The sequence below is a fragment of the Crocuta crocuta genome, unplaced genomic scaffold (assembly GCF_008692635.1).
Source record: "Crocuta crocuta isolate KB4526 unplaced genomic scaffold, BGI_CrCroc_1.0 scaffold299, whole genome shotgun sequence".
Lineage (NCBI taxonomy): Eukaryota > Metazoa > Chordata > Mammalia > Carnivora > Hyaenidae > Crocuta > Crocuta crocuta.
Genome location: NW_027532747.1, coordinates 13,162,942 through 13,174,966, shown reverse-complemented (window position 1 = coordinate 13,174,966; position 12,025 = coordinate 13,162,942). Strand labels below are relative to the sequence as shown.

General features: G+C 43.6%; 1 protein-coding gene, 1 long non-coding RNA gene and 1 other non-coding gene across 3 annotated transcripts in view; 2 read left to right on the top strand and 1 right to left on the bottom strand.

Annotated features, from left to right (window-relative positions):
• The window catches only part of KCNK10 (potassium two pore domain channel subfamily K member 10), a 130,757-nt gene that overhangs the window by 50,290 nt on the left and 68,442 nt on the right, over positions 1–12,025 (bottom strand). The window contains exon 3 of the mRNA XM_077780884.1: positions 977–1,094. Within this exon, the coding sequence (XP_077637010.1) occupies positions 977–1,094 (118 nt within the window). The remainder of the gene's footprint in view (positions 1–976; positions 1,095–12,025) is intronic.
• On the top strand, positions 170–813 carry LOC144245492 (uncharacterized). Its single transcript, XR_013339268.1, has 2 exons — positions 170–250; positions 498–813. It is a non-coding gene; the product is annotated as an uncharacterized LOC144245492 (long non-coding RNA).
• TRNAR-UCG (transfer RNA arginine (anticodon UCG)) lies at positions 7,177–7,261 on the top strand. Its single transcript has one exon. It is a non-coding gene; the product is annotated as a tRNA-Arg (tRNA).

Sequence of the window (12,025 nt, the reverse complement as noted above, 5' to 3'; positions counted from 1 at the left end):
TCTGTACTCGCCCTTCTCCTTCCTGGGATGATATAAGGTGATAAAATGCCTACACGAGGAAATAAAGTGAGCTGAATGACATAGGCATTGTGATGTACCGTGAGGCCACTATTGACCTTCTGATGATGTGTCAGAGGGAAGATCATCTGTTTCTAGACCTCAGTGGACCAACAGTAAATGAAACCATAGAAAGCAAAGCCATGGATGGGGGACCACTCTAATTCCTCACCTTTCACAACTGGAGGTCAAGGTATAATCTCTGATAATAACTGAAAATTCTGGAAGTGGCAATGTAAGCATCATATTTAAAGACAAGAAAATGAATATCGAAATAATCAAAAGACAGGAGAGCGGTTGCCCCAGGGGCCGGGAGGCAAGGCAGAGGGGCAGCAACGGTTGTGCTTCGTAACAAACTTTGTAGAACTTTTGGATTCTTTCATTAACAACCTTAGGAATAAAAGGTACAATTTTTTTTTCTTTTTAAAATTTATTTCTAGGAGAGAGAGAGAGACAGCATGAGCAGGGGAGGGTCAGAGAGAGATGGAGAGACAGACTCCGAAACAGGCTCCAGGTTCTGAGCTGGCAGTCAGCACAGAGCCCGACGCGGGGCTCGAACCCACGAACCGCGAGATCATGACCTAAGCGAAAGTCGAACGCTCAACCAACTAAGCCACCCAGGCGCCCTAAAGGTACAATTTTTGAAAAGGAATTTGAGCTCAACTGATCAATCCCTATTTTGATTTCCCACTCTGATCATTTCATCAGGTCCTTTTAAACTAAAGGCTCTATAGCCTCTTGTTTTGAAACATGAAATTCCTTAGTCTGCTTTGCCTTTTTTTGAAAGCTACTACAACTACTACATTTATTCATAAGCCTCCTTTGAACCTCAAGCTGCCAGGATTCGAGGACTAAACGTTGACCAAGTGCCATTTCTCGGGGCCCCCACAGGAAGAGATATCAGCAAAGGAATGAATACCTATGGTGGTGATGACAGTTCCAGCAAAGAAAAAGGCACTTCCAAGGTCCCAGTGACTGCTGTTGTTGGAAGAGTTTCCTATCGGACTTACTCCTGCATTGTCAGCGTCAAGGGCATGCTGCAAAGAAAGCGAGAAAGCACGAGATTCAGTTAAAATGCTTTAAAAAAAAAAAACCCAAAGCTCTCAAATTCTTCCCCTGCTCAAGAAACTGCAGTAATCTAAAGGGGACCGGTTACATGAGTGTGGGTGCAGACATAACATGGGATACTAAACACCCACTTATTGAAATTAGAAAATTAATTTTGGGCGGGGGAAAAAAGGATATATAGTATGGTGCCATTTATATAAAATTTGCAGCACAGGATTTAAGTAATCTAGGCACGGGTTATGCACAATGCATACATATCATTGTGCATATACATAGAAAGATGTCTAGAAGGATTGTCACCCAAAATGTCATTCCTGGAAGGCAGGATTTCAGTTTCTGTTCACTCTTCCCGTCTCTGTTTTATTACAATGTTTTACACTGAGCTCGCTTCAGGATGCCAGAAGGTGAGAGCTTGGGCTCCGGGTCAGACCAGCATGGCTCTGCCCATTATGAACTTCAGAATCGTGGACAAGTTATTTTAACCTCTGTAAATCCAAATGTCCTCATTTGCAAACTAAGGATAATAATACTTTTCCCTACAGAGTTTTCAGGATTAAATGAGATGGTTCATGTAATACACTCAGCCCAGCCCCCCAGCACCGAGTCAGGGGTTAAGAAACAGCAGCCAATTTCCCACGTGTCATTTGACAATTCCCCTACCCCATCCCTACACACCACACACACACACACACAGCTCCTTTTTAAATCCACGACTCCTCTTGGCTGGCTACAGGATTTGGAATTCCACACACTTAAATTCACAATAAATCGGCTACATTGGTGATCCAACCTCATCTCACAGTACTAGAAAAGCCTCCGACCTGAGGCAGGACACTCCATGAGTCATACCCTTCTACCTCTGGGCCTTTGCTTACGCCCTCCCCCAATCGTGCCTACCCTACAGGGTCCAATCCAGCCCCTACTTCTTCCAGAAGGCTCCATCCAGGCTCCATCCAGATACCACAGCCCCACAGATAACCCCTTCCTGGGGCTCAGACTTCTGTGCCACGTATATTTAATTGGCTTTGGATCACACCTCCCCTGCTGACTCTCAGCGTGTGTAGAACGGGGTGGAAAATACTCCAACAGTCCCTCCTGAGCTGGTCTCGGCCAATCCCTTTCAGGCCAGGGGAGAGTGTGGGAAGCACCTTCGGGCAGGTGAGCTGGGGTGAGGAGGTGGAGCCTTCAGAGGCGGGTGACAGACATCTGAGCTCCTTCTGGAACAACAAACAGGGACACCGTTCCATGGACCAAGTTGGAATAACCCCATGTGGTGATAACAGGACACAATTAAATCCTGAAATGGGATTATATTTATCCTAAATAATGCCCGTTGAGCTTTGTGAAGAGAGGCAGGCAGTGTTTGCCACAAATGTGACTGATTGAAAACATGAATCAGTCCTTACATTCTGCCTTCCTTAATGTGAGGTGTTTCAGACTCCTGAGGCCAGGCATCAGCAGCCTCTTTCTATAAAGGGCCAGATAGTAAATATTTTAGGCTTTGTGGGCCACATATGGTTTCCGTTGCATACTTTTCTTTTCCTTTTACAATACTTAAAAGATGCAAAACCCTTTCTTTCCTCACGGGTTCTACAAAAACAGGCTTCGGGCTAGATTGGGCAGAGACCCCCACACAACTGACTAGATAGCAGGGGAAAAAATCTCTCTCACTCAAGATTATTCTTTCCTGCCCCTAAGAACATGGGCTATCACACTGGATGCTGTTTCTGGCACCCGGCCATGCGGGACGTGTACAGGCTGTCTCACCAATGTCTAAGCGACCTAATTGACAACTATCACTTATTCAGCAGAGGCTAGGCTCTGCTCTGCTCTAGAGGAAGACATATGGCCCGTCCTTTCTGCTGGTGAAAGATCCATTTTCACTGTGCTGTGCGAATGCCGTCCAGCCAAACCTCAGGCCTTAACTAGGGTTTATGTCCTCATTACCTTTTCAGCTCTTTCAATCTACCTGCAAGTCACACCTCGGGCACAGCTCTAGGCCTCTGCCACTTAGGTGGGCTCAGAACACACCATCGATGCCTAATATTTCCAACATCTATGAATTTGCAGAGAGAACTGGGTTCGATCAAGACTCACTGGGCTGAGAAACACACATAGATGTCATAAGCTGCATATTAAAGTACGGATTCGTGGCAAAGACGAGGGGGATGATTATTTGTTTCATCAAAAAATCCAGAGTAAGATTCCTTTTCAAGTCTCATTTTTTTTGAATTATGCAACTGATAAATATTTAATGTTTACATATGTAGCCCTCAAGGAAAGCATTTGTCGGCTGAAAGGGAAGGAAACCAATATTTGTTGAGTTCGTGCATTCAGCCCGGTGCTTCAGAAGTGTTACTCCATTTTACCCTTCCTGAAGCTTGGATGTTATCCAATTTTACCATTTCTACAGCTTGCAAGAAAGTAACATTATCTTCACATTAGAAATAGGGATCCAGGCTCAGGGAAGGTAAGTAACTTGTCCCAGGTCACACAGCCAGGAAGTGAAGCCAGAATTCAAATCTGGACCTGGCCTTTTCCTCCACAGATGGCTGTCTTCTCTCCTCACCTCCAGGCTCACCTCCAGATAGCAGTGAGGCTGAAGACTGCCACTGCCCAAGGATTCAGGCAGAAGGACCTCTTAAGGGTGGTTTTTAATTAGACTATATCCTTAAACACGTAACTGCAGGCACCAAACTTCATTTGGCTCTTGTCATCAGTGAGATCTTAACTGCTCTGCATTTAAAATAAAATTTAAAAATAAATAAAAATAAATAAACATGGGGATGGGTTGACTCTATACCCTGAGAGGGAAAGGACATAGCAAAGAGGGCACAAGCCCTCAAAAAGCAGGAAGCCAAGAAAGAAAAGGTGAGAATGGAGTGTCAATTGATGGCGGAGAAGCTGAGCCTCAGCCACAGCAAAGCCAGGGCCGTCCAGTATGTAACTTTAACTTTGTTTATATATGTGATGTAAACTGCTTCCGGGTTTTCCCAAAGTGGGCTACATAAGCAGGTACCTTAAAGAAGTGTTTTTGCAGAAATTAAATATAAAGGGTTGTTACAGGCATGGTGGGGCCCAAACAAGATTTGGAGCCGGAACAAGGAGAAAAAAGAAGCTCTCCAACAAGTCCCCAGGCCCTTGGTGAGGCTTTGGACAGTCCCCAGTCCCGGCAGTAAGGTTTGATTACTCCTAGATCTGGTGGCAGAGACTCTCCAGGAAACCACCAGAATTAAAACGCATTGGCAAACGTGCTCTACATACACACAGAGAGAAAACCCAGTATAAACAGACTGCTATCACTGGAATTAATAGCATCATTTTTAACTCAATACGAATTTTCTGATTGAGAGCAGAGTTCTAACTTTATTAATTTTTTAAAGTATTTTCTAATGATCAGAACTGTTTGAACTCAAGTAAAACGTTTTAAAATTAAGTGTGCTTGTTTCCATGGGGTTTTTTTCTCTGCGTTCTGGCTATAAAAGGGAAGCTAAGCCAGCCCATTAGAAATGTCTGGGCACATAGATAAAGAAATCATACATCTGAGCTCTGTACTGTTTCACTTAAAAGATCGGGTATAGGGTAGAGTTGTCACCAAGAGAAGCATCACATTAGGCCATAATCTCAGACCCAATGCACACCGTGTGTTCACTTACAGGTTCAACCACTATCAACTTCAGAGAGGTCTTATAAGGATTAAAAAAAAAATATGCTAGATGTGATGTGAGAGCTTCAAGCCTCAGGGAAAGGGTACTCTAGATAAGAGGGTATTACTTTAAAATTTAATTCCACTCCTTCTTGAATTTCCTTCTTAGTCTCTAAGTTGCAATTTCCAGCACCCACCCAACTACCCAGCAAACGACTCAGGGGTGAATGCTCACGTCAATAATAAATGAACAAACCAAAGTAATAAATTTAGGCCCATGCAACTTACTTCTTCTACTGTAAAGGCAGACAAACGTAAGAAAGTAACCCAACAAAAAGAAATATAATGATGACTTTAAAAAACGAAGAAGGTGAGGAGCTAACTTGCATGGGGGCAAGATCCAAAAAAAGTAGAATCGTGGTTGCCAGGGGTTGGGGTAGGGAGAATGGGGAGATGTTGGTCAAAGAGTACAAACTTTCAGGAACAAGATGGAGAAGTTCTGGGGGCCTAACGCAGGGTGTGGTGATCACAGCTGGTGATAATGCATTACATGCCTGAAAGTTGTTAAGAGAGATCTTAACTACTATTTCCACAAAAAAAGAAGTGCTTAATTATGTGCAACAATGAAGGTATAACCTAATTCCACAGTACTAATCATTTTGCAATATACAAATGTATCAAACCAATATATCGTACACCTTAAACTTACACTTTATATGTCAATCATATCTCAATAAACCTGGAGAGCAAGTAAATAAAGGTCTGTCCCTCCCCNAGCACAGAGCCCGACGCGGGGCTCGAACCCACGAACCACGAGATCATGACCCAAGCGAAAGTCGGACGCTTAACCGACTAAGCCGCCCAGGCACCCCAACCACAGCCACTCTGAAAGTGAGGCAGGGGGTTCTGAGGTTGATATCAAGGGAGGAGGTAAAGCTAGCCCTTGGAGCCCCCTCTCCCCCAGCAAGTACCCCCACCAGCTTTCCCGTGGTGCTGTAACCCATAAGACAATGCTGGGCTGCACATATCACTGTTCTGGAAGGTGCAAGATACCTTCACAAGTGTTAGCACTACAGTGGAGTGAGTGAATGATGACCCACAGGAGACCACTGTCTGTGGCTTTTCTCCTATGATCTGTGTACTCGGTGAGATAATCTGTTTCTCTGTTTCCTTATGTGGCACCAAAAAGGAAAACAAACCAAGGCGGAGCAATCATCACTCAGCCTGTCTGAGACTCTGGCTGAAGAACACGGCCGATGGGTACCATATGCACAGACACTAATGGCCAGAGAGGTCATCCGACTTATGGTCCAACCCAGGACACTTGCTGAGCAGAGAGGGGCTCTGTTAATAATCATGGTGGGACCATAAGACAGACCGAATGCAGGACCTGTGGTCACTTGACTCATAGCTTATACCATGTGGACAAAAGGAAAGGGCCTAGTCTGAGAACCCAAAAGTGGTTCTGTGTCTACAACATTCTTAGTTCGGGCAGGGCACAGTCAGCAAGGGGATCTATGAAGTGGATATTTAGCCAGAGGCTGCGGCCGGATGGGGCGGTGGGTATGAAAAGTGACTTCATAAATGTATTACAAGGGAGCACACTTTCAGCCATTAATGGACAGAAGGAAAGCCACAAACCCCGTGAGACAGAGAAAGGCAATTGACAAAACACATTCATTTTGACTCAAAACTGCCCCTAATGATTCAAAACCCCAACAACAGGGCAGCGCCCTCCCTCTGCGTTCTTGCACATCTGTGGCGGAAGGGCGTCAGGTAGGAAATGGAAGAAGGATATTAATTTGTTCGCCACAGTTGCTTTTTATTTCTCCTGCTTCAGAAGCAGTTCTCATAAAAATATTTCCCAGCAGCAAAAGTGAATATGCTGGTGTGATGAGAGAGGCAGTTTTACATCCAAGGGCAAGGCCACATCACAAGATTTCAAACAGTAGGAGGGTATCAGAGAGGAGGTCTGGAGCCACCCCCCAGCAAGGCACTTCGATGTCTGATTCCAAGAAGTCTTTGCTTGAGTACAGAGGTGGAGAGTATGACCACCATCAGCTCTTATACTCACAACAGAGCAAATCTGTGCATCAAGTGGCAAATGTTCAGCCTGTATACATTACTCAGTTTCACTGAGCCTCATTTTCCTCATCTATCAAATGAGGGTCCTTTCCCTGTCAGTATTGTTTTTAAATATAATTTATTATCATGTTGGCTAACCTACAGTGTATACAGTGTGCTCTTGGTCTTTGGGGTAGATTCCCATGATTCATTGCTTACATAGAACACCCAGTGCTCATCCCAACAAGTGCCCTCCTCAATGCCCATCACCCATTTTCCCCTCTCCCCTGCCCCCCCATCATCCCTCAGTTTGTTCTTTGTATTTAAGAGTCTCTTCAGGCGCCTGGGTGGCTCAGTTGGTTAAGCGTCTGACTTCGGCTCAGGTCATGATCTCACGGTTCGTGGGTTCGAGCCCCACTTCGGGCTCTGTGCTGATAGCTAGCTCAGAGCCCGGAGCTGGCTTCTGATTCTGTGTCTCCCCCTCTCTCTGACCCTCCCCTGCTCACTCTGCCTCTCTCTCAGAAACTAAATAAATAAATAAGAGTCTCTTATGGTTTGCCTCCCTCCCTCTCTGTTTGAAACTATTATTTCCCCTTCCCTTCCCCCATGGTCTTAAGTTTCTCAAGTTCCACATATGAATGAAAATATATGATATCTGTCTTTCTCTGACTGACTTACTTCATTTAGCATAATACCTTCCAGTTCCATCCATGTTACTACAAATGGCACAATTTCATTCTTTCTCATTGCCAAGTAGAATTCCATTATATATATAAACCACATCTTCTTTATCCATTCATCAGTCGATCAACATTTAGGCTCTTTCCATAATTTGGCTATGACTAATCTTTGACAAAGCAGGAAAGAGTATCCAATGGACAAAAAGACAGTCTCTTTAGCAAATAGTGTTGGGAGAACTGGACAGCAATGTGCAGAAAAATGAAACTAGACCACTTTCGTACACCATACACAGAAATAAACTCAAAATAGATTAAAGTCCTAAGTGTGAGACAGGAAACCATCAAAACCCTAGGGGAGAAAACAGGCAACAACCTCTTTGACCTCAGCTGCAGCAATTTCTTGCTCAACACGTCTCCAAAGACAAGGGAATTAAAAGCAAAAATGAACTATTGGGACCTCATCAAGATAAAAAGCATCTGCACAGCAAAGGAAACAATCAACAAAACTAAAAGGCAACCAACAGAATGGGAAAAGATATTTGCAAATGACATATTGAATAAAGAGTTAGTATTCAAAATCTATAAACTTAACAAACTCAACACCCATAAAACAAAAAATCCAGTGAAGAAGTGGGCAGAAGACATGAATAGACACTTTTCCAAAGAAGACATCCAGATGGCCAATAGACACATGAAAAGATGTTCAACATCACTCATCATCAGGAAAATACAAATGAAGAGCACACTGAGATACCACCTTACACCAGTCAGAGTGGCTAAAATTAATAGCTCAGGAAACATCAGATGCTGGTGAGGATGTGAAGAAATGGAAACTCTCTTGCACTGTTGGTGGGAATGCAAACTGGTGCAGCCACTCTGGAAAACAGTGTGGATGTTCCTGAAAAAATTAAAAATAGAGCTACCCTATGACCCAGCAATTGCCCTACTAGGAATTTATCCAAAGGATACAGGAATGCTGATGCATAGGGGTACATGTACCCCAATGTTTATAGCAGTGCTTTTGACAATAGCCAAATTATGGAAAGAGGAGTCTTTTTTAATGTATGGAAACTTTGAATGGTGTGCCTTGTCATTTTGTATATAATAACACTAATAATAGCAGAAATCCTTTCTGAGTACATACTAGTACACAGAGTGACTCAGTTAACTGTCATGATGATACTGTGAGACAGGCATCACTACCTTCATGTGGGATACATGAGATTTAGAGGAGTGAAGTACCTTGACCATGGTCCTACATCTAGGGCACAGCAAAACGAGCAAGCGGCTGCTATTAGAATTGTCAACAGGAGGGGCAGCTGGGTGGTTCAGGTGGTTAAGCGTCCGACTTTGGCTCATGATCTCATGGTTCGTGAGTTCGAGCCCCACGTTGGGCTCTGTGCTGACAGATCAGAGCGTGGAGCCTGCTTTGGATTCTGTGTTTCCCCCTCTCAGCTCCTCCCTCACTCACACTCTATCTCTCAAAAATAACCTTAAAAAAAAATTTAAGAATTGTCAACAGAATTGCTTCCTAAATGCTAGAAAGTTTCTCCCCATGCTGGACTCTCTTGGCCCAGCTCCCTGCCTTGCAGACAGCAGGCTGGACCCACCAAGGCAGGGGTCCCTAAGCATCTACGAGAGGTGGATGGAGAAGCAAAAGAGGACTCATATGCATGTGCCTTCCCCTCCCACCCGGTGGATGGCCATCCCACAGCCATACCACCTCAGCATGTTTCATAAAGAGATGTCTGCAAAAACTTTTGTTGTCCAGGCCATAAATATAAAAGGAGAGAGGCACCTTCTGTCCCTTGTCAAATATTATGACAATGTTTATTTCCCTGCCATCCTAAATATCCATTTATGTGCAAACACCAGCCTTTCCTCGAGTCCTCAACAGCAGGCTTTCATCAAGACTTTACAGCCTGGTTATAAAACTAAAGTGAAGGCCACCTGCAGAATGGAGAGACCAGTGGAGAATCTGTTTAGAGAATAAAAGAGCAAATCTAAAGGAGCTGGACTGTACATCCAGAGCCTATGGTCTTAGACAAGTAACTTTTCTTGCTACCACTACTTAATTCTTTGGTGGGGGTAATGTTCTAAAACTCAGTTCATTGGGAGAATGTTTGACATATGCCCCATTCTCTCTGCACTTGAGATCATTCCTATCAAACATGGGTCTATCCACAATTTCAGAGGTGCGGAGGGGGAATTTATTGGGCTATAGAAGGAACTCCAGGAATTCTAATTCACTGCAATGTGAGCTAAATCAAAGATTATTATTCCTTCCATTGCTATGGCATTCATGAGACCCTGACATTCAAGAGATGATTCATGGCATCATGAAAGAGAGATGCTTCTGCTATCTCATTTTCATTGTAGCTATTGACTTAGACTCTTCCTTGTTCTTGAGTGTTCAATATGAATCCCAAATTAATACTTCATTTCCTGTGCCCCTGTAGACAATGTGTCAGCACCTACGACCAGCACCAATGTCTAGTGAGCATGATTTGATCTGGGAACAAGAAGGAAGTGGAGACAGTCCCTGAGACTTTGAAGAAAGCTCTAGAATACTCATAAAAATAATCATAGTAGTCAGCATTTGAAATGCACCTTCTTCTCTTACTCAACGCTCACAAAAACCCTGTTATAAGCAGTCATGTTATTAACCCCATTTTATAAATGAGACAAGAGAAAAGAGAAGTAAGTTGGCCACAGTTGTAGCAGTTAGTCAGTGGCAGAGCTGGGACTGGTTAAAGGTACACTCCTTCAACTATGCCTTCTCCTGTCTCCCATAGACAGCTCTCCATCCCGCGTGCAAACATTTTTCTAAAGCTCATCTGTTATGTCACTTTCTTCCACATGAAATAGGCTAATATAGAGAAGAATTTGTGATCTGGGCCTCATTTATCAAAAAAGGAAAGGTTAACTCCTCACTCACTCCATAAAGTCAACCTGCATCAGCAAGCTTGCCATCTCTTCTGTCCACTGAGAAGGAAAAGAATTTCCTTGCTCTCAACAGACACTAAGAAGCTACTCTAAAAACACAGACCTGAATGACAACTCATGTACTTTGGTTTTAAACAGACTACATTGACCCAGCCTCAACACCTTTATGTGAAGACACAAAGCCATGTCTCCCCAGAGTGCAACCAACACGTAAACATGACACTCTGCCATCCTCACAGGTGAATGAAGGTCCCACAGGTTGAGACAGAGACTCCTGCTCTGTGAATAAGGGCTTGAGTGTTTTCTTATCTTCCAACACTGGACATACTGGACCCCAACTAACTACCAAGCCAAGTTGGTCTCCCTGACCATTAGTAGAACACTATGGTTAAAAACCACAGACTCTGCAGGTGCCTGGGTGGCTTAGTTGGTTAAGTCTCTGACTTTGGCTCAAGTCATGATCTTGTAGTCTGTGGGTTCAAGCCCCACGTCGGGCTCTGTGCTGACAGCTCAGAGCCTGGAGCCTGCTTCGAATTCTGTGTCTCCCTCTCTTTCTGCCCCACTCACACACACTCCCTCTCTCTCTCTTAAAAATAAATAAACACTAAAAAAAAATTTAGGAGTGCCTGGGTGGCTCAGTCAGTTAAGCGTCCAACTTCAGCTCAGGTCATGATCTCATGGTTCGTGGGTTCAAGCCCTGCATCAGGCTCTGTGCTGACAGCTCAGAGCCTGGAACCTGTATTCAGAATCTGTATTCAGATTCTGTATCTCCCTCTCTCTCTGACCCTCCCCTGCTCCCTCTCTGTCTCTCTCTCTCTCTCAAAAATAAATAAAACATAAAAAATAAATTTAAAAAAAAATTTTAAGGCACAGATTCTGAGGCCAGACACCCCATCTCCAGATCCCAGTTCTCCCTCTCAGTCAAACATGGGCAAGTTACTTAACTCCTCCTTCAGTACCTTACCCCCACCTCAAAGGATCATGTCAACAGTAAATGATAAAGTATTTAGAGCAGTACCTGGCCTCAGTAAACATCATGCAAGTGTCAGCTAGTGATACAATTCATATCAGACTGGAAGCTTCTGGTGGACAAGGGATAGGCATCTTGCATCTTCTGTTATTTTTTTTCCCAAGACTCCACAAGAGTCTAAAACAGCACCTGCTTCATGACAAGCATTCAGTAAATATTAATTATCTGAATGAACATGTCTGATTATAAATAATGAAAATAATTATATGAGCCACATACCATCAAAATCTCGTTAAGTAAGTTTTTCACTTCATTTAAATGAAGTTTCTGGGTTTTTGTTCTATTTTTATGGGAGGTTTTTTTTTTTTTTGGAAACACGATCCTCATTTGCAAATTCATTTTTCCAGCAGCATGCCAATTTCCATTAGCTCTTTAATTTCTGGCTTAAAAGCTTTAGGACTTCACTAAACAATGATGGAATCACAACCTCAGGGCTGAGAACAATAATAATAATGAAGTGGAGGCCTGTAGAGACAGGCCAGGGGCTGCAGACCCAATCCTGCACGCACTGAACAATCTTCCGTATGACTGCCT